General features: G+C 40.1%; 1 protein-coding gene across 1 annotated transcript in view; it reads left to right on the forward strand.

Annotated features, from left to right (window-relative positions):
• The window catches only part of me1 (malic enzyme 1, NADP(+)-dependent, cytosolic), an 83,586-nt gene that overhangs the window by 41,557 nt on the left and 18,242 nt on the right, over positions 1-23,787 (forward strand). The window contains exons 4-5 of the mRNA XM_029452489.1: positions 18,135-18,210; positions 20,323-20,484. Of these exons, the coding sequence (XP_029308349.1) occupies positions 18,135-18,210; positions 20,323-20,484 (238 nt within the window). The remainder of the gene's footprint in view (positions 1-18,134; positions 18,211-20,322; positions 20,485-23,787) is intronic.

Genomic DNA, 23,787 nt, shown 5'->3' on the forward strand with positions numbered 1-23,787 from the left:
TTTATAAAAAACATATTGAGGATATACCGGTATTTGAACTGTTAAAGTAAGAATTGTGGCCATTCAGCAACTGTTGAAGTTTATTTCTGCAGTTTCTTTGTTTTACTTATTGTACCAAAAACTTACCAAATGTGACCCCCAAACAGTGGAACATACCAACCGTGAATTGTGTGTACTGTTTTACCCCTAGCATCGTCGCACCCTGATTGGCCATGATGGGAAATGCACCAAGCTGCTCTCCATTCTTAAATAGGAACCAGTCCCAACACCCTGTGCAGCAGGTGATCTGGACAACCCTCCAATCAACTCAGGGGAATTGTGGGTTAGGGTTAGGGTTAGGCTACACCATAATATAACCTGAATACAGTCATAACATGTTGGATTGAATTAAACCAGAGTTTGAGCTGCAGCAGGTTATAAAAGCCTAATGAAAGGCATCAGCTGAAGCTGTCTCAGACACCTCTGAAGTGGCTCATGCTGTTCCAACGTTGCAAATTAGGGGCTTCTGAGCTGTGATCTCACCCCATTCAGGCCCACACACAGTGTTGCACTGCAGGCGTGTGGGAGGAAATATTTTTATTTTAGATTGATGAGCATCCAGGGCAAGTAGAAATAGCCATGCCTTCTGGATCATTATTCCACACATGATTATTGAACTGTGTTAACTTGCTTAAAACCATGACTAAGAAACAACCACTAATTACACATATCTCGAGTCCAGAGAGAATTGGTTTCCTGATTATGACTGATTGCATGACTTTTGCTGATGTATTTGTTTACCGCATTTTTGCTCCTTGGTAGACCAAGAGAAAAGCGCAGAGTAGTCTGTGTTGAAGCAGAAGCATTGGGGAAGTAGGGAGGAGAGAAATGGTTTAGAATTACACTGACCTCATGAGGAACGTGGCAAACATTTGGGATTAATTCCACTCTGGACTTTGAGGATCACAATATAGCGCTCATGTCCGAGGGAAGTTTTTAGAACCAGTAAATACAAAGAAACTTTAGGTCTCCAGTTTTCCTGCAGTATCCAATAGTATAATTAATGAATGTATTATCTTATACCCAACATTAATACATGATTGTCATTTACTGTGTAAATATGGAAAGTAATCAAACTAAATATATGTTTTGAATAACTGTCTACTCTTAAAAGTCTACCTGGTTGAATTGTCTGTGACCTGGGAGCATTGCTAATTCAAACTACCATAACTTTCCATGACTTAAAGTGGTGTAACATGGCTGGAGAGCAAGGTGGTTGGATTTGGCTCTTTAGGAGAAAATAATTTTTTTTCCATTGTGTTTCTAAGAAACAACCATGAAATCATTGCAAACATATCCATGTAGGTTATTTTCTTTGCTTGCGGCTGTCAGCCTAAAAGTCGGCCTGGCAGTGTCTGACGCTGCCTTGCCTCACCTCAGAGATGTTTGTCTTCAGTGAGATTCTGGTTGTCAGGCCCAATCTTTTTCAACTGACCTGCTGTCATGCAAGTTACAAATTTAAATTAGTGCAACTGCTATAAACAAAGTTACATAAACCCTGAGAATGGCCAAGTAAAAATCATACAGGCAGCTCCTGCTGTATGGTGTGCATGCAGAGTTTTATTGAAGCAAATTAAAGCAAATTAGCATAAACATCATGATTTTCACATCCCTGTTTCTCAGTGTGACCTCTGTGGGATTGCTTTTAAGTCCAACTGACATAGTGTGCTGCAGGAATGAGTCCTAAAACCCGGAAATTAGTTAACAATTATTGCACTTTCTGTTCTCTTGTCTCGAAGTCAAGGTTTTTTTTGCATTGGCTTTTGGTTAGATGCCTGAAATAAGGTCTGTGGTTATCACAAGCATATTTTCACGTCTTTTCCTAAGACATAAAATATGTCAGTAAATACCCCACTTGAATTTTGAATCTTTTACATGTCTTAAAAAAGGTGGTTGCTCACAAGTGTCTAAATGAGACTACAGCGATTGTCAGGGACATTAAAGATTCTACTCAGTGTGGTAACGTTGAAGTGATGCGACCGCCATGTAATTTGTTTGTTAGACTATACTTTGTATTTTTAAGTACTCTTGTGGTACAAATATGACTGCCTGGCCTTATGCTCTTCTTCACTATTTACCTCCTACAGTACAAACACGATGACAAAGCTACCACAAATGAGCCTTCTGACACCTTTTTCTGTCTTCATCAGTTACGTGACCCTTGCATTGCAGGTCATAGCGGTCTGTCAAGAGTCTTCCACCGGTGCTCAGGCTCAGCTGTTAATAAAACAAGTAATCTGGCAAAAGGATGACACAAAAAAGGAATATTTGTAATAATTCCCCAAAGATCTTTTTTTCTTCCTTCATTATATTATGATTTCAGTTTGACTTTACTGGAGCTGCTGAACGCTGCATTAATATAAGACTCTCCTTCCCCACCAAGGGTGAAATTATGGAGTACAGTTCTGTTTGGCTGCTATCCCCACACAGTCTCCACTGGATACATTTTGGTGCACAATGGTCATATTTCACCAGCCCACACTGGAAAATACGACTTGTTGATCATCCCTTAAAACTTATCTGAATCACACTCCTGGATTGTAGTTTTAAAGCAAACCCTAAGGTGTCTGAGCAGCATGCAGCACACAATTCATCCAGCATATGTCACACAAATTGGCAACAAGGTTAGATTCTCTCTTTAATGTGAATATTACAGTGCATTTGAAATACGATGACATTAAAGAACGACAAAAGAGTTGAGTGCATTCAGCCGAAACTTAAAGTGATACAAATGCCAAAGCTTCCTCTACAGTAATAACCTGAACTGGAATGGATGTCTGTTTAATCTCCCTGCCTTGAGAAACTGTGGTAGATCCATAAAACCTTGAGGAGGGAGAGGTTGGTGAGTTAAATACGATGCCTTATGGAATAGCCCTATGTTTGCAAATGTTGGCCGCTTCAACCACTTCGTACGTAAACCCTACACTCTGTGTGATTTAACAATGTTATCTTTTCTTCACAATTACTGCTGCAGGGACCTGATAAATCCTCAAAGAGAGTGAACATTTTATTAACTATATAATTTCTTTATTACACCTGTCAAGGCTGAAATGTGTGTGTATTGCTTTGTTGCCAAAGCACATGTTGGAGGTGGCTTTTCAAGTGCAAGTGTAGGAGGATCGCCAACTCCTCAGCAGAGTCCTTTCATGCTGCTGGCTCATTCCTGTGCGACTCGCAGCAGCCAGTATGTGTGATGTAACACAGCGCGTGTACGTAATGCATATACATGTATGCGGGGTGAATGGAGAGTCACACATACTGTCAGCGGTTGGGATCTTGACTATGGGTGGACAGATGTGTGGCCCTTGAAGCAGTAGTGAAACCGTAGCTTTGGACAAACTTATTTTCTAGCGCAAAATCTCCAACTCTCCATATGGCCGATTTTACACGACACGCCTGATAAATATCCAGCAAGTTAAATATCTGAACCTGTCTGCAAGTCCAAATCCTGTAGTGTGAAAAAGGTTTTGACCAGCAATGACAGCAGCGACGACCAGAAGCCAATGAGACCGCAAGATACAGGGCAAGGGAAATATATATTTATATATTTATTGTACCTCCAACTTTCTCTGCAGAAAAGACAATCCTCACTACCCATGTGTCCCCAGCTATTCTCTCAACCTTTACAAAAAAATGTTCTTCTTTGTTTTTCCACAGCAAATCAGCACACAAACCACTTGTTTGCTAGCTTATTGAGGTCATCCATTTTTTGAGAAAAGAACTCCTGTCTCAAGTCTTTTCCCCGAATCACTTCTCACTATCAAACTATTTTGACGTAGTTTGGAGACCAGACAGACTTGTCGGGGATTCCTCCTAATGAAACGTCTAAATATTGTAATGTGTGACTCCTTGTCACCGATCACTTGTGTAATGTGCAAATTCCCCATTATAAGAACAGTACAGTAATCTGACGACTTTAAAACCTATAGTGTGTATGAATTTTATCACAAGAATATTGGGCAGGAAAGGTAAAGAATACAGAGTTTACGTTTAAGTTTACGTTTAAGTCTCAAATATTGAAAGATCTGTGCTACATCTCAGATCTACTGCATTGTACACATATACATACAAACCATTACCATCATGCAGGAAAAATACCTCAGTAATTTGTTGAATCCAGCTTTGTTTCCCCCTGGATTGAATGGAAACTCCAAAACAAAATTCCCCACACTCCAACCTTTTTGGCACGTTGTAATCTACAATTATAGGACGTTCTCGTTTCGCTTCCAATTGGGTGTAAAGTTCACACCATGGCCTAATGGAATGATGCAACGATTACATAAAACTGCAACACCAGCCCAGTCAGATCAAACTGCTGCCCCCACTTGGGACTCTGATTCAGATGATAGGACTATGATTAATGAAGATTAGTGAAGACGAGCTTGACAGTTTGTAGTCACTGAGCCCAACTAACCATCTGGTTTACTATAGTGTTTGCTTTTCCAGGTGATTTTTAAGCCTAAATCTGACCACACCCTAATCAAAGTTGTGGCAGTTTAGAAATAGCTCACATGTGGTAAATAAGTATTCTGTTTGGAGGACTAGTCGTCTGTCTGGGAAGTCGCAATACATTTTTAAAAAGTCATTAATTCAGCAGACTAACAGAAGCTGTGTCTCAAACTGGTTCAGCCTCATGGGTCACTCCTCTTTGACTATAAGAGCAAAGTCAACAGATCACACGTTCATCACCATCCAAGAGCACCACTTTAATATCTGCACTTAGATGAGACCAAAGTCTGAAAATGGTCTACGGTACCAAGATAAATATATACCTGATTTATCACCAGGCCTTGGCATACAGTTTACATTATCAGATAAGGGAATGGACATTCATAGAGAAGTATCTGACACTAATATCTGCTAACGGCTCTGCTTCTTATTTGTCAGGTAAAAACTCCTCTGCTTAGTTAATGGATGTGGTGAAAAAGCGCTAAAAGCTCATTTCTCTTTGTTTTGACAGCTCCATCAGCTCTCAGCTCCGCTTTGGCTGCGAACACTTGTAGTCCTGTCATGCATTTGGCCCGAGGTTAGAAACTGAAAACTTGAAGATAACCATCTGCACTGAAGAGCTGTGTTAGTTGTGAAATCACTTAAAATGCTTCTAAAATGTATATATTTTCTCCAAATATCACTTAAACTCATTCAATTCCAACAAAACCTTCTGCAAATGAAGACCGAAATCAGAGAGAGAAAAAAGAGATTATTCAGTTTTGGTGATTGTGGACTACTACCTGTTATACACTTTCATACTTGAACTAATTTCAAATAGAAAAAGAGTACAACCAAAGTATGCTAACAATATAGATGGATCTAATAAAAAGATAACACACCATTACCATGATTAGTACTGTAATCACAATAGCTTCAACACATAATGCCTGCCATCGACACCCTTTCAAAGCTACAGTATTTATGACAAAGGATATTGATTTTACTATTCCAATAATGCATATTTATTTGACATGCATAATAGCACAGTACACCAAAATCATTGTTACAAATTTAGTTTGATTATTGTGTTGCCATTATATATATGTTTATCACAGCGTAAAGAAGAGAAAACATATGAAGTGAACAGTCTGTTGTTTAACATGTGCCTGATGGACTGATACCCTTTTGAGTTTGAATGGTTAAAGTTGCAGAATATTAATTGCTAATCCGTTAAGATTTCTGTAGGCTTTGCAAGTGTGAAAATGATTAAATCAATCACTGTAAGAAATCAAATACCACTTTGCCATTAGACTGAAGCACACAACCGGCTGGTTTGGCATGGGTTCAGAAGTTGAGACATGCTTATTTTTCAGTGTTTCATACATTAAGGCACTCCAGAAAATCTGAACATTAATAATGCCTGTTAGCCAATAATAATTTTACATATGTGAACTGGTCTTGCAACAATCTACTTGATCCCAGCCAAAGTAATGTAATAACGTTATATTTGAATGTGACAAATGTGATTTATGCAGAGCATATTTTGGAAGAGCACACTGGACTTTAAGGCAAATCTCTGAAACCTTCCTGCTGTTTCATAGCATTTACATTTCCCCATGTATGAGGCACTGTCTGAGGTCAAATGTTGCACTTTTATGTGATGTAAAATGTTTACCTTATGGAGAATAGGAATGAAAAATGGTTGTGTGAATGTGCATTTCAGCTCTTATTCCGCAGAGAGTATGGTTTGAGTGACATGTCCATTAATAAATATAATAGTTGTTCAGGTTAGTTGACCTTCTTATAATATATGATCTCACGGCGAGATGATTGGTTTTGTTGGAGCTATAGACTAACTCTGTCGGACTTTATAGGATTGGGATCTGACCCCAGGTGACTTTCCTTTCCGACTCTTTTTGATCTGTTTTCATTACGTGAGACGTGACCTCTCCCCTGGCATCCTGTACATTTGCTTTGATTTAGGCCCCAGCATTACATCAGTGAGAGCCACATCTCCAGTTTCCTTGTTAGAGGACAGTTGCATATTAACAGGGCCCACATTCTTCTCGTATGACCCTCATCAAACTAAATTAATAACTTTTGTTTTTGAAGTAGTAATAAGTATGAACTTGTAATCACCATATTATTTTTAATGTTTAGACTTGTCACTCCTCGTGAAGGAGCTCCAAGCTTCCAATTGATGAAACATTTTGAGCTCCTTTAAAATTGAAAAAGAAGGTTTATTTTGACTTTGCCTCATCTCCCTAAAGCCTACTCTTGGTTTGGGTACTACAGCAATTTATTCAATGTATACTAATATCCCATCTGTAATTCATTTTCATTTTCATTTTATTCTATGATTATGATCATCCCATAACCTTGAAACTAAACTACAAGGTTATTATTGTAACCATGAACATTATTCAGATTCTTCAAAACAAGACCTTCATCCAGGTTAATGGATTACCTGAGTGTTCCAGATAATTACAACATCTCAAAACAAATGCCAAGTTCTGCTGAATCTTCTTGCAACATGCTTAAATGGTATGTACAGCATACAATGCATGGTAAATTACAATTGTATTAATATTTTATTGTAAAATATGATGGTTTTGGACTCACTTAGTGTCATATAATTGTCTCCTCAGCTGTAAGCCGTAAAGAATTGGAAACTCTTAAAGCATTTCTCCATCTGTTCTATGGTGGACCCGAGCAGCTCGCCTGCCACCAACCCAGACATGCCTGAAATTGAATACATATACATCTTTATTTCTGTTTTTCATGAAAGGAAGACCTATTTAAATTTTAGGGGTTATAAAGTTGTCTTACTGCTAACACAAAGCAGCATTTGCAAATAAAAATGCTTCAACTGCTCCTGGCACAGTTGCTGGCTTAGGCCAAACCAATTGCTTTTGAATGTGAGTTTTCAACCTATACGAAATGTCATTGGCATGCACCAAATGTCAGGATGTGTGTGAAAAGGGGAATGAATGGAAATATTTGGTTGCAGTGGGCTGAAACTCCTCTAATAGCCAGCTGGGTTCATCAGGTCGGTGGATCTGATTCCTTTAACAGGGCCTTGCTGCTGGAATGGGCCTTTTTCTGACGTTTCTTGCCCCTTGAGTTATGTAATGCTGGCTGAGAGAGGAGCGTGATACCCACAGCAATCGTCTGGAAACCCGGCTATCCTTCACCGCACAGCTACAGTAGACGACATGCTTTGTAACCCTAATATCTCACACTGTCTGGTTACTTTATTCATCACTTATAGGTTGGCATGTGTGAAAGATTCCATTCCTTTTTATGTTTTGCCTCAGCATGTTACCAAAAGTGATGAAAGGCCAATCAGATTGGCTAAACTGTGTTCATTTTGGCCGAGTTTCTCCTTCTTCTCCAAGTCTGGAAAAGCTTCACGAGCGAAGATTAGTTGTTGTGTGGAAGCCCGGACTTACTTCAGTGGGTTGCAGTGGAATGAGGTGGGGGCGGGTTATGGTTTTCCAAGGCCAGGAACTGGAACTGGTTCTTGCTTGTATTAAATGAGAGGGTAATTCAGACAACGTGTTGAATACTTGTAATGCGATGGAATCCTGTCAAAGTCTGAGCGTGCCATGGAGGGTGGGAAGAAGAAGAGTGCATTGTCTTCGGAGAGTCATACTGTATGGAGAGAAAAGGGTGTAAAAGGAAAGAAAATAGAAGGGACTGGAAAGAGAATTCCTGCCCGTCACGTTTCATTTCCAGGTGATGAGAGCTGTGTGTTGGAACAGAAATGACTGGGTACAGTTACTTCTTGCTGCTAAGATGAATTCCTAGAAGAAAAACACAAAAAATACACCCTCGGACATCCTGCAAAAGATTGAACAAACACATGGAACTGAAGGCTTACGTGTGCTTAGACAGACGGAGAGAAGGATTATGGGCTGGATGATTGTGTTTGTTGAGCTAATGCTAAATTATTCACCCACTATCCGCATCCCTTTGTCGTTTCTATTTATTTTTTTATTTTTGTGTTTACAGAGCACTTTTTGCTTTTCCCAGAGGTCTGTTGCCTATTTAGTTTCTTTGACGATCATCTTTTCCATTGCAATTAGTTATTTTTAAAGTGGGCAGAGTTTGCGTCAGCTCAGGCTGCACCATGAACATGGTTATTGATTGGCATTGCCAGACCTCAATTTCTTACTGAGTTTTTCTTCTTTTCCTCTATTGCTTTAGTCAGTTGTTTGGCTGCTTCCTGCACTGCAGCACAAGTGTTATTTGTAATGCCAACAGCTTCACTCCGTTGGCTTCACTTGATCTGTATGAACAAAACCATGGGTATAACATATGTAACAAAACTGACTTATATGGATACTTATAGGTAGGCCTAACTCACCTTGGTGTGAAATATGTACGTGATCAAATCAGTGCTGATAAAAAATATACAGTATACTTTACACGGGGAAAAAGTGTGTCTTCTCTTTTCATGGAAAGTCATTAACTTATTAAGTACCAGGAAGAGAGCAAGAACGTTGAAACCAGCCGACTTATTGCTTAAATTGTGCTGTCAGTCCTTTTCTACAGCTTGTGGTCAGATACCACATCCAGTCATAGAAATTACTCCGTCTCCTTCGGAGTGTACTGTAAATCTGTGTGCGTGCTGGTGTGCTGGGCTGTCTCTCTTGATGCTGTGTTCTCAGAGGATACTCTACTCGCCTGATATGATGACAGACAAATGTGTGTCTTAGACCCAGACCAATGTCTTTCCAGTGTATTGACAAATTGGCCTTTGACATTTATTACAAATTCATGGAGCCAAACCCAAGATACTGTTTATCCTGAGATTAAATGTTTGGTTTACCTTGACAGAGATGTAACCAAGACCTTTTTACATCTCTGTCAAGGTAAACCAAACATGGTGACCAAGACTCCACTGTGGCCAGTAACAAGCTGAAGTCTCAATCCTTTAATGTTTCTGTGCTTTGGATGCTTTTTTTATGCCTCCACATCGTCATTATGTCTTGCTGTAGTCCGTACGTGCGGCCATTCTTGTGAACACGATATCTCAGAATTTGGTACAATCGGTTTCAATAAGTAGGATTGTTTACGTATGACGTAAGTTAACAACGTTGACTTTTGGTTTCACAGCGGTTTCCTGGGCGACAGTCCTGCGTTTGTTTGACCCCTCCGTCCACCCGGACCTCCTACCTACGCAGACTTTGTTGCTATTCATACTGCGTCACTTAGATTGAGAACGCGCTCAAAGTAGCAAACTACATTACAAGCTACTCGCAAAAGTATCTTAACACACCGCAGCTATTGGATAGCAAGAAACATCTATAGTTTGGTAATATATTGAACAAGTTCATACATTTACTAAATTCAATTACTTTACAAAATAATTAGACCAGTCACTTCACTTTGACACACTTCTTTGAGAAATTAATGGTAATCATTTTAAGTTTAACATAGAAAACAGAGAGTGATGTGTTTGCTCCTCACTTCCACAATACTCAGTGAAAGCAATACCTCACAACTAGAAGCGTTACATAATTTTAAAATTAGAGACGCTTCCAGATTTCACAGGCTGATGGCAACCCTGCAACACTAGACAGATGTATTTTACCTGATCAGGCAGTGTCCTGCCTTAGTTGTATTACCAATAGGAACTTTTTTTATGCCTCCACATCGTCATTATGTCTTGCTGTAGTCCGTACGTGCGGCCATTCTTGTGAACACGATATCTCAGAATTTGGTACAATCGGTCACTTGGACTGATGAACTGAATAGACTTCGGTGGTCAAAGGTCAAGATCGTACATAGCAGCTCGATGCTTTGTGGCCCTCCTCTCATTTAGATAATATTTGAGAGCTATTATTGTGTTTTTCACTCTTCGGCACTGCTTGTGACCATTTGAACCCTGACCAAGTGCTGCGTTGAGTCATCTATTCTAATGAAATTCTAAATGTTAATCTCTTGTTATTGGCAAATGCATGTTTTCTCTTTGTGAAAGCCTTTTGAACTTCCCAGATTCAATAAAATGATATCTCTGGTCTGGCAGAAGGTTGTGTTAATTTTGGAGTGAAGCTCCTTTCTGAACCTGTTTTGAAAAGCCATGGATCTCCACGAGGGAGTTCTCCCACTGTATGGATGTGTTTCTTTTTCTAGCAGGCAGACCGTATCTTGGATAGCGCTCTGCTTTACTATACCATAAATTTCATACTGTGTTACAGTTTGCAGATCACTCGCAGAGCTAAATGTGTCTATCCCTCTCGCTAAGAGACTGCTGGTATACAGTTACTGTCTTACCCCCATCTGATAGACATACAGCTTCACATGGCTTGCATAACCTTTCTTGTTGCATAACCTTTAAGATACGGTGTTGTCAACGATGTCAGACAGCTTTGGCTAAATACAAAAGTAATAAGTCTAACGATAACAGTTGCCTGAGGTCAATGGCAGCTTCAGCAGGCTGATGAATGGAACAGGCACATAGATTGAAACTATATGTCTTAGTACTATTTCCCTCCAGTGCAGGTGAACAGTTAATTTTGATGCTGCACAATTCTTATACAATGTAATATTGAGTACAATTAAATTGTTCTTGGTTGAATGTGAACTAAACACTGTAATTTGATTTATTAGATTATGTACCCATTGGACAGCATCTATGTGCGCATGCTCCAAAACTCTAAAACCTACAATGTAACCTTTTAATGCACAATAAATGCACTTTAAGGCAACACACCGTATTGAAGGGTCACAGGTAGATATTGCTTCATGCCAAAACAAGCCCAGCCCTGGCCCAGCACATCTACTGGTCCTGAGAGATGGTTTTGCTGCCCATCTTATATTACAAATAGGTCAAATGTTAAAAAAATCAAATCTATATCTAAAAATCCGCTAATATCCTTTGAATACTCTTTTATTTTCTTGACTGTGAATGATATCGTTCCCATTTGCAGGACTCATGACAAAGCCTTATACAACCCTGTATGAGACGCACTGAGCGTTTCACTAACTTCAATATAATATAATATAATATAACTTCATGGAAATAATATGTATAAAGAGCGACAAAGCCCTCTTAGGGTGAAAGATGGGGAGGATGGATGGGTCAAAAAAGCACAGTACTTTCACCAGACCAGGAGGAGACCGCTGTTAGTGTCCTGTGTGAAACCAAAAGTCATGTACGTAACTTACGTAACAAACATACTGATTTTAACACAAACCACATTTTCCTAAACCTAACCAAGAAGTTTTATTTGAATTCACAACATTAACCAGTTTAAAACCGGGACCCTAGTGGAGTGTCATAGTCGTGTTCGGAGTCAGAACGGGTTAAGGTTACAATAGATTCTTGCATGGGAAGATATACCAGGTTTCATGTAACAAGTTGTTTGGAACTTTGGCTTCACCTCTCATCAATTAAATTTGCTCTGTCATTTGGAGAAGCTTTTACTAATCTTAGACATTTGTTTTTTGAAGTGAAAAAATTTAAATTGCACACAGTAACCAAACATGAATCGTTTTTTTCATTTTGTTGTGAAATACCTCTTCCCTCTGCACAGTCACACTCCAAGATGTTGGAAAAATCCAGTGTTTCTCAGGGGATACCAGCCATAAAAACTTGCCTGTCGTTGCAGATTTGAAGCTTAATTAGTTTGAGACATGTCATAGCGTGACTTTGACCTTTAACTATTTTCACAGTCTCTTCTCAATGATTTGTGTGCATGTCAGTTGAACCTCATGTGGCTTTCTAACTGAGGGTGTCCAGCACAGTGAAGATTAAGGTTATGTGGTGGGGTTGAAGAATGGTGACTGGTAGTGTTTTGTGTAGACACGGGTCAGCGATCGGTGGCCAGCTTCCTCATGGGGCACCGACTGTGTTTTGGGGTCATGGTGTAGAAAGCAGCTTTTCCTCCTGCCGGCCCCCGCAGCCTTCCACAGTCCCCGGGGTGTGTTTTGTGTTGGGCTGCAGGTCAGCGATGATGCTGTTTCAGGCCATCAGGTTGTTTTCTTTACCCTCTCTGTTCTCGCCACACTCTTACAGGAGGAGCCAGACACGGCAGCTCAATGCTTTGTGGCCCTCCTCTCATCTAGAAAATAAGGCGACTGCTATTCATTGTGGTTATTTCAGCAGCAGCAGTCTTACAGACATGCACACACACACACAAACACACACACACACATTTCAACACTATAAGCATCAATGTGAGGAGAAATATAACTTTCAACCAGAAGGACTTGTATCCCATTATTGTTTGGGGGTACGTGGAAAGATTATGGAGTTGTAAAAATTCCCGTTTGAATAATAAAATCTTTGCACATATGGAGTCAGCAGCAGAACCTGAATAACACAAATGGAGAAAACATGAAATTATTACATAAAATGTATGTTTGAAATAGCCAAGATAAAGGTCATGGATGCATGTCTAATAGCTAAAAGTAATACTTTGGCCGTGTCCATGAAGGGAACTACGTCTGACAGGGCAGTGGAGGATACTTCTGACAACAGATGTTTGGAACCACTTTTGTTGAAGGTAAAGAAATATCAATTTCTTCTTCAACAGTAGAATCAGAATCAGAATCCAGTTCATTGCCAAGTAAGTTTTCACATAAAAGCAAGTATTGCGAAACATGAATATAGAATAGAAGAAAAATACAAAAGAAATATGAGATAAGAACAATAAATTATGTGTATAATATATTTGAATACAAAATAGAAGAGCTATGCAGTTTTAAGAAGTTGTAGTTTTGTACAGAAATGTGAAAAATTGTCCAATGAATGTGCAACGGCTCACAGTACGGAGTATGAAAGCAGTGTTTAAAGACAAAAATGATGCAGGGCAAATTTTGCTTTTGGTTTTAAGTTAGCTTAACAAATGCAAAAGTATCAGAGGGTGGAATTTTCCTTTAACCCTCAACTCTAAACTAGCAGCAGCCCCTAAAAGAAATGTTGACAGGCCAAAACGACTTCATTTCACAACAATGTTCTCACACACACACACACACACACACACACACACACACACACACACACACACACACACAGCCTAGCGACCTGTAGATTGTGAACATAAAGCCTCATATTATACACGTCTCCATGACAGCTGCTGTGTACTGTCAATGAGCCATTAAGCACATTTATTCACCATTTCCAAATTCTTGCGCTGAACAGATCATCATTATCTTACAGACACTGATGATGGATTTAAAACAGCACGACGCCTGACATCATGAGATACTGTAGATTAGCTCTTTGCTGCTCTGGGTACTGTATATGGAATTTGTAAGAGGTGTGTGTGTGTGTGTGTGTGTGCTTGTGTGTGTGTGTGCTTGTGTGTGTGCTTGTGTGTTTTTCTGACTGTTAAAAGGCATAACAGGCACTCCTGCAGCTCCACTACATTGTACTTTTCAGGGTCAAAGGTCATGAGGTCGACAGCTCCTCTGAAAACACAGAATGTCGGAAAAAGAGGATTGGAGAGGAATAATGGCAGGCTGAACCTGAAATGTTTTTCATAACCTTCATGTTGACAGAGATTAGGCATTTCTGCCAGTCTGCCTGTCTGCTTTGATCCATCTCATGAAGTTGTTTTCCAACATAGTCATATTGTGGGGTCAACCTTTCAGCCCAATGCTGCTTTTCCTCCTAGAATACCTCATATTCCTGTTTGCTGGCAGTGGCTCATGTCCTCCTGGCTTCAGGTAAACACACACAGCAGGCTGCACTTTGTTCCCCTCTGTCTCCTCTCTCACCCACATCCAGTGTATGAAGACAAAACTTGTCCTGGTCCCCACACTCCATTACAGCTGTGCAGACATTTGCTAGACTCATTAAATTATCGTCCCACACTGCATTTCAAGCAGCACTTCTACATAGCTGCGTTCAGATGTGTAGATGTATGCAGATGTGTCTCGTTGAATTGCCAGAAAAGTTGAAAAATGTTTAAAAGGCCAGATGTCTTTGGCCTAATGACCTTTCGGTGACCTGTAGAGCTCTTTGCATTGGGAGGACCATGTCGCTGTCAATATCTTCTACTAGTCTGTCAGGCTCTTTTTCTCTTCTCTCCTTTTTGTCTAATGTAAGGCTGCAACACATTTTCATTATCGATTTATCTGTTGATTCTGTTTTTAATAATTTGATTAGCCATTTAGACGATTAAATATCAGACAATAGACAAACATTTCCATTCCAGAGTCCAAAGAGTGCCCCCAAATGTCTTTTTTTGTCAGACCAAAAGTCCAAAACCTAAAAGATATTCAGTTTAAAATAAAGAAATATAAGAGAAAAGCACCAAATCCTCTGTTTTGCAATAGAAATGGAACCATTTACAGAAAGAATTAGACAAGATCCAATGATAACGGGTATTTATTGATATATACATATAAATATAAACTTTAAATTATTTACAGATAAAAAAAACTTTCTTGGAAAAATCTCAGTCTCAGGTTATAGAGTAAATGTGAAAATAAACACTCATAAAAAACAACAAATGAATTGAAGTTTTATGAAATCTATCGGTTAAAGCCAGTTTTTCTCCAATAATCTTTTTTCAAACCCATTTATCAGAGAAACTTCCTCTTTATCACGTGGTAACACAGTCTATTTGATCTCAGGTTCTTCAAAAATACACACTCTGAAATGTATACACATTCAAAGTTAAACCAGTTATAGCAACATTGAACAGAACATACTGAAAGCATTTAAATGAGTTTAAAGTGGCATAGAGTCACTTTACCGCACCGTTGTGACGAAAAGAGAGCTGAGCCAGAAGGCAAAGCTCTCAATATACCGGTCGATCTTCGTTCCTACCCTCACCTATGGTCATGAAGGCTGGGTCATGACCGAAAGAACGAGATCACGGGTACAAGCGGCCGAAATGGGTTTTCTCAGACGGGTGGCTGGCGTCTCCCTTAGAGATAGGGTGAGAAGCTCAGCCATCCGTGAGAGACTCGGAGTAGAGCCGCTGCTCCTTTACGTTGAACGGAGCCAGTTGAGGTGTTTCAGCATCTAGTAAGGATGCCACCTGGGCGCCTCCCTAGGGAGGTGTTCCAGGCACGTCCAGCTGGGAGGAGACCCCGGGGAAGACCCAGGACTCGGTGGAGAGATTATATCTCCTCACTGGCCTGGGAACGCCTCAGGATCCCCCAGTCGGAGCTGGAGGATGTGGCCCGGAGAAGGGAAGATTGGGGTTCCTTACTGGAGCTGCTGCCCCCGCGACCCGATCCCGGATAAGCGGTGGACGATGGATGGATGGATGGATAGAGTAGCAGCATTATTGTATATAATTGTATAGAATATCACTATTAAAAGGCTAAAGTAAAGAGATATGTTTTTAGCTTACTTTTGAAGATATTGAGCGAGCTTGCCTCCCTAATGTCTGCAGGTAAAGTGTTCCATAGCTTTGGTGCATAATCGATAAAGGCTGCATCCCCAGTTTTCTTTTGGATGTTTCTGGGAACATTTAATAAACCAGTAGTGGATGATCGTAATGTTCTTGGGGGCACATAGTTGATTAGAGAGTTGGCAGTGTAACTTGGTGCGGTTCCGTTTAGGGCTTTGTATTCAAGGAGGAGGACCTTAAAGTCAATTCTAAAAGTTACTGGAAGCCAGTGTAGAGCAGTCAACACTGGACTGATGTGGTCTCTCCTCTTGGTTCTAGTCAGCAGCCTCGCTGCAGCGTTTTGGATGAGCTGAAGTCTCTCCGTTGTTGTTTTTGGGAGGCCGGTAAAGAGTGCATTACAGTAATCGAGTCGGCTTGAGATAAAAGCATGGATTAGTTTTTCAGCATCCTTTTGATTTATAAATTGTCTGATTTTAGCTATATTTCTAAGGTGGAAGAAGGTTGCTTTTGTCACCTTGTTTATGTGGGATTTAAAGCTTAGATCTGAGTCTATGATAACACAAAGACTTGTAACTTCAGGTTTAATCAAAGGAGTAAGTTTCCCCATGTTATTCAGCATCATCTCTTTTTTTGTTACAGGACCTACTAGTAGGATTTCAGTTTTGTTCTCATTTAATTTTAAGAAATTATTGCTCATCCATTTATTTATTGCTGACAGACAGGTGGTGATGGAGTTAATAGCTGTAGTATCATTTGGTTCAGCAGAAATGTACAGTTGTGTGTCATCCGCGTAGCTATGGAAGCACACATTGTGTTCTCTAATGATGTCCCCCAGTGGTAGCATGTGTAGGGAGAACAGTAATGGACCGAGGCAGCTCCCTTGTGGAACTCCAAAGTGGGCATCATGCTTCTTCTTCTTAATGTTAAATGTTAATTTCTATTTGTGAAGTTTCAAAAGGCATGTTATATTTATAAGCTATTGGCTCTTTCGTCATGCCTAAAACTGAGAGAGTGAAACATTGCAAAGATGTGTGACATTACTCTAGTGTGTTGTCCAATAGTTTCAATGGGTAGTCTCACTGTTATGTGAGTAGCTGAGTTAGTAGCTAAAGTTAAGAGGAGTTCAAACTTGAGTCCTCGGCATACTGTGGTGCCTCGAAATGGCAAAATATCTGAAAAGACTGTATGAGCTTAGCTTAATTGACTAGAGAGCACACAGTGTTTACCTTTAGAGAACAAACATGCCGTGCCCGGGGCCACTGACATCTGTCGCCATGTGTGAGCTGCTTGACCACTTAACTGGAGTCATGTGGCCACACCACTGACCAACTCAGCTGCACACACCTCAACTCACAAAGGTTTGTTAGGTAAAAGTTCAGCGTGGATTTTATTGTAGGGGAAGTTATTTTAAAGTCATATAGTGTAACTTATTCTTTAAATGTTGCCATGGATTTGGAACTGATTGGTGTTCCTTTCATGCTAATGTTACTATTTAGCCCAACACAGCACTTATGTCTAAGAAACAGCCTCACGGGGCTGCTAGCATGGCTGTAGTTGTTCTACCACGGTTACTAGTGTTAAGTGGAATCCCGTGCTGACGGCGTTTTTATGTATTTATGTTCATCTCACTATATTTTAATAGTGCGTCATACTGTTTGCGTTCGACACGGCCTGGGATGTCTTTTTACTACAAATAGTGATAGAATGTTTACTGTCACTGGCACACAGGGGAGGTTTTGCCCTCCGTACTATGACCAGATGGGTATGTTGGGTAGGAAAGACGCCGCAGCTGGACCCCACGCATAGAAATGATCTCTTTATCCTGGGATTGTCCTGGAGGGAAGGACGTTGATGCCAGGAAGCAAGGAAAGGAAAGAGGGAGGGTTTGTGGGAGGGAGTGATACTAAGATGAATGAATATTCGGGGAGCCTGAAGGGTCCAAAGCAAACTCTCTGCAGAGGCCCTGGGATTGGGGCTCAGCATTAAAGTCCCAGGTGCCATCAGTATTCAATAAAGTCTTGGTCAGAAGAAAGAAAGACAGAAAAGAAATAGCAGCTTATCTTCAAACAGTCTCTTAGGTACAGCTTGAAGCTGTTTTCCCCTTAAATCTTAGATAAGAAGTTATTTTAAGTACGTGTTCATGAGTTCTTGTGTTGCCATTGTTATTGCCAAGATTTTAGTGACATTTTTCTTTGTTAGAGTAAAGCATGACATAAAACTTGGGAAGTGAGAAAGCAGACGATGGTTGACCAGGGCACCCTGTGATGCCTTTTGAATATGCAAACAGTGTGGTGTGTTTCTTCTGCTGACTGACTTTCTTTCATTTGTTTTTCTGTGTTGCAGGGGCCTGTTCATTACTATTCATGACCGAGGCCACATTTCTACGGTGCTCCAGAACTGGCCTGAAAAGGATGTCAGGGTAAAAGACATCACTCAGACTGTGACATGAAGTCTTACATTAGTATTTAATATTCATATTGTTCCAGCACTCCCACATTACAAAACCCACAGAAACTAAGTCTTATTCTGTGTAACCATTAAAGATGAACATAACAACATATGTGTGCAAAAATGCTAACTGTTGGAGCACCTGACAGTGTTGGTCGATTGGCAGAGACAGAAATATTCCATTTGTGCCTTTTTTTTATTGTTCTTTTCATGGGATTATCTGACAATTAAACAATATAGAATATGAGCTGCTTTATCCTTTAATGTAGATGCAGCTATAATACAATAATGCTTTATTTAATTAAAGCAAATATAGTATACATAAATGGAGAAACAAGAGATTAAAAGCAGAAACTTTAAAATAATTGTTTGCATTAGGGAATGCCCAATACATCCAGCAGCAACACATGTTGCTATGATGTTGAAGGATTTAAATTATCTCTATGGACTCCCAGAGGAGATTATTTTAACTGCCTTCACAATTTTGGGATAAAATATGTTTAGTGACAGGTGGCCACAATTAGTGAGATCATTAAAACTTACTTTACAGAAACTATACTAGCTTTGCATTGTTGTTTGGCTTTGTTTGATATTCTATTTAAAACATGATACTAGAAACTTAAAAGTACTGAAGATACTTTTTAAACTACCAGGGATGTCTTTACCTGTTACAATGTGAACTGAAGGTGGTCAAATTCTCAGCAGATGAATACATAGTTGTCCATTTAAAGGATAACTTGGCTGATTTTCAACCCACTTTGTTTAGTTGCATATAAGAGAGGTATGTGCAAATGAAGGTCCCCGCTCACCGAGCTGCGAGTTGTCCGCTGGGATTCGCAAAACGCGTCTCATGCAGACTTCTGCCGGTGGGTGAGATGGGAGCTCCAGGCATCGGTAAAACGCAGGGAAGCCGAACATCATGCATTTGTACATACCAACCACATTGCAACGATACAAAGACGTTTGAAAATCAGGAAAAGTAATCCTTTTAATACTGTAAAATTATTAATTAAACATGTTAGCTATTGGGCTGATATTTCAATATAATAAAAGACACAATGTTTTTATATTTAACGCTCAGTCATCTTACACCAGGCTGTCTCAAACAATAATGAAAGCTGTAAATCCAGTGATCCATTGCGTCTTTTGACCTGCTGTATTGGCCAATTTCCCAAAAGCCTGAAATATTCCTTTAATCTTCTGTATAGGGCAACTATGTGCAAGTCATAATCTCGTCATATTTAGAATGACGAAACTAGTAGGCATTCCTGGCATGTCAAATATACCAGCAGTCTCAGCCACCTGTTCACAGCTGTCAACAGCAGGGCATTTACCTCGGCGCTGACATGCCGCCTCTCATTGTCAGGGTGGTCTTATCGTAAACTCACCTAATATGGCCTACTCATAACATTTCCATAGAGAGAGGCCAAACGGGAGCTAATGTAGTCATCCACTGATGAGCCTTAGCAGACTTTCTGTCACATAAGTGATAGTTGGGGAGGAAATACTGTTAATGATTTTAAGTATGGTCATTATAGATTTGAAGCATTCAGATGTGAAAACTAATGACAGTCTTGACTTTAAACCTGTCAGATAGTGGAAGAAACCAGGCTGCCAGATGCCAATGTTGTGCCAGAGTTATCTGCGTCACACAGATGGTGGAAAAAGAAAAACACTGAGAATTATGAACTTTTCAAGCTAAACAGTTCTGCTGGTGATATTAAGTGTTGCGCAATTGATTTGCTTCATGCTATGGAATCAACCCAGAGGAACTTATTTAATGCTTAATGAATAAAGTGAGTGGAAAGCCAGGAGGGTGTAGGAGGGCCTGGCTTACACTGAGGAAAAAAACCTGTTTCTTTGGAGCAGGGTGGACTTGTTCTAGTAAAGAAGGTTTGAGCTTATGAGACATGGAGGCAGAACTGCTGCTTCATTTACTTTCTCATTAAACTGTATAAATGTGACATAACATCTAATTTAAGAATATGTAGCAGCATTACACACAGATTTAAATTGATGAGATGGTTGGTGTGGCTACTGTAGTATTGTACTGTTTATGGCTGACAGTTATGTTGATTAACAGGCGGTGTGCGTGACGGACGGAGAGAGGATCCTGGGGCTGGGAGACCTGGGATGCTGTGGTATGGGCATTCCAGTGGGTAAGCTGGCCCTCTACACAGCCTGTGGAGGTGTGCCGCCACAACAGTGCCTGCCGATCATGCTGGATGTGGGCACAGACAATGAGGTACAGTAAAAGCTGAGGTCTTAATATAAGTGACAGACTATTCACAGAATTATAAGCAACTTGTTTTTGTTTTGTTTTGTTGGGTTGCTGGGTTGTTTGTCAGGGCTTGGTGGAACGGCATTACATCCATCATGTGGAAAGTAGAATGTAGTTATGAACTGTACTTAAATATAATTTTAATGCAACTTCCTCTTTTTTCATTTTCGATACACATCGTATTTCTACAGTACTTCACTGCTTTTCAATACACATAAGATTTATGAAATGCTCATTATAATTTGTTACAGCATTAATAACTAGTCTGCAGTCATGCTAGCGGCTCAGTGAGGCGCTGTAGTTAGGCACACAAGTGTTTTAAGCTAAATGTTTATCAGTATGCTAAGATGGTCACAAAGACAACTCTAACATGCTGATATTAAGCAGGTTTAATGTATAGCCTACCATGTTTATCATCTTAGGTTAGCCTGTTAGCATGGTAACCCTTTCTAATTAGCACTAGCACAAAGTATGGATTTAACAAACAAGAAGTAACTTGTTGATTACTCTAATAACTAATGTGAGCTTTAAAGATGCTCTTAAGCGGATTTTGTTACCACTGGGCAGAGAAATGCTAGATGTTTCCAGTCTTTATGCTAAGCTAAGCTACCCAGCACCTAGCTGTTGCTTATTATTCACTGTACAAACATGAGAGTGGTATCAATCTTCTCATCTCTCCAAAAATGTCAAACTATTCTTTTAAGTAAAATTTGGAGTGTACTGTAAGACTATAACTTGTAATAGAGTATTTTTATTGTGGTGTTGCTACATCTACTATACTTATATTCAGAACTTAGAAACACCAGTGCAGTTTGGAACTGATTGCTTGGCCTCTGGTATTGCTGCTTGTAGCTTTCTCAAGAACAACTTCACACTCGTCACTGCGCTTCCTTGGGTCATGAGCAATACACCTTCCAGGTTATAGTTGCATCTCATAGCAATGTGAGTATACAGTACTGCCAACTTCTAGCTATTTGGGACCTGGCTACTTTCAGAACAAAAGCATTCATTCCAAAAGCTGATGCTTGAAATGTTAAGGTTGCTACAATATAAATTGCACACTTTAGAACCAGGAAACACCCTTTATACAAGTGAGGTAAGCAGCTCCATTGATGGATGCCAGCTGGGAAACCACCTCTCCCCTGTGCCAGCCTGTGAGAGTAGCAGCAAACAGAGTTTGAGTTACCCACCTATGGTCCCTGTTAACTATGGCAGCGTCTCTAACAGATGATTCAAACTCTGGGCAGGGCAGGTCTGTAGCCTTAAACAGACTAAGAATAGTGTGTGTGCACATCTATATATACACAACTCTCAGCCTCAGCCAAGGGCGTGGCAGCCTCAGTTTCTGCTCAGTCAGTAGCTTTTCTTTATCTTCATATGACTCAGTCAGGGTTTCAGTCCAAGCAAATGTCTCAAGGGGATTAAGGATGAGAGATGTTGCTGAGGATGGATGAGTGCAAATACAAATTTGAAAGTATTTGCAAGATTTGTTAGAATGGACAGAGACCAAGAATTTGGAGAAACCTACTAATTTTATGCAGGCGATAGCATGCTCAATGGTTTGAGATCCCTCTGTGGCAGCACTTCCCCCGCAGTTCATCAAAGTTCTCCTTGCAGAAATCCCTTGCATTATAACAACAGAAACTGTGGTTTTAACAGAAACCCTATAAAATATATTACATTGCTGCATTAGTCCTCTTTGTGTCATTAGATCTGGATTAAGAGAGCACAATCGTCTCTCATTTTGTCAAGTCCTCCACCTCAGCTCATTATCTTTATAGACCTACACTACACGTATGTAGCTCTACCTCTTGACCTCTTCCTGTACTGGCATCTCTATGCATTCTAAATTTCCACTTCTAGTCTACTACTCTGTTTAAATTATTCTGGTCGTCGGGTTTTTAGCTAATAAAAAGCTCAATCGTAGACAGTAAATGAGATGCCGATGGGTTTTGAGATTGCATTTCGACCAATGTGTTTCGCCTCTTACTCTCACAGACTGCTTACCTGCAAGTGACCAAAGCCGGTTCAAATGTGATTGGTCAATACTGATCGGACTACAAACGTTAACCAGAACCCTTCCTATACAAAAGATCTTGTACCGTTGCCGAGAAATTCTGCAACCATTCAATATCTGCTTATAGAGATTACTGGATATGAAACTTACTGTTTATGATCTTCTAAAACTCTTGGAAGGAAAGACATATTTTCTCATTAAGTAAACACACACACACACACACACACACACACACACACACACACACACACACTGTAGTATTGCTGCTTATTCTATAAAATAGATTGTACTGTAGTATGCCTGGGTCTGGCCAACTTTTCAATTTTTCTATTATTCTTGTTGACAGGCTAAATGAGTTCTAATGGGATAAATAGGCTGTGTGTGTGTGTGTGTGTGTGTGTGTGTGTGTGTGTGTGTGTGTGTGTGTGTGTGTGTGTGTGTGTGTGTGTGTGTGTGTGTGTGTGTGTGTGTGTGTGTGTGTGTGTGTGTGTGTGTGTGTGTGTGTGTGTGTGTGTGTGTGTTTCTTCTGGACTGGCTTCATATGGGAGGCAGACTAGCCTGCTGCCTCTCAGTACCCCGCCTTACTCTGCGGTCCTGACTGTAAAGGCATGTTGGGAGCATTGGGAGGCTATGAGGTAGTGGTAGCTCTAGCTAATTATTAAAATGACCGTCATTATGGGATTATATTTGTCCTTGAGTGGATATGGGGGTAGAGTGAGGCAAGCAGGCAGACATCCAAAGAGTCGAGCAGGCAGACCCCCCTGACCAAGACATACCTTCTTTTTTTTTTGCTTAACAAATAATTCTACATTGTGGGAATGCACTTACTTGCTCTTTGCGTCTAACTCTTTGCAGGAAAATTATTTAGCATATTTCACAAAATGTCGAACTATTCCTTTAATCTTTTATCAAGAGGATGCTCAGTGGCTGTGAAATGTCTGGTTTTGACATTTAGAAAGTGATTCACTGTGTTATTTGTTCTGCAGTGGAATGTGATAGCTGTGTAATCGTGGGGGAAAACAGCAATAAACTCCCACTACCTGGACAGCTCTTATCTCTTTCTCAGATACAGCACACTCAAGAAATACAGACATATCCGCAGAGAACGAAGTACAGAAGCTCAGGGAGTTCAGTTTTTACTGCGTCATCTTGTTATCTCCCTCGACTGTATCAGTCAACTGATGTCACCTAGAATAACCTCAACACACACACTCGTGCTGAAATGTGAGTCAATGATGTCATCCAAGACA

The sequence above is a fragment of the Cottoperca gobio genome, chromosome 16 (genome assembly GCF_900634415.1).
Source record: "Cottoperca gobio chromosome 16, fCotGob3.1, whole genome shotgun sequence".
Lineage (NCBI taxonomy): Eukaryota > Metazoa > Chordata > Actinopteri > Perciformes > Bovichtidae > Cottoperca > Cottoperca gobio.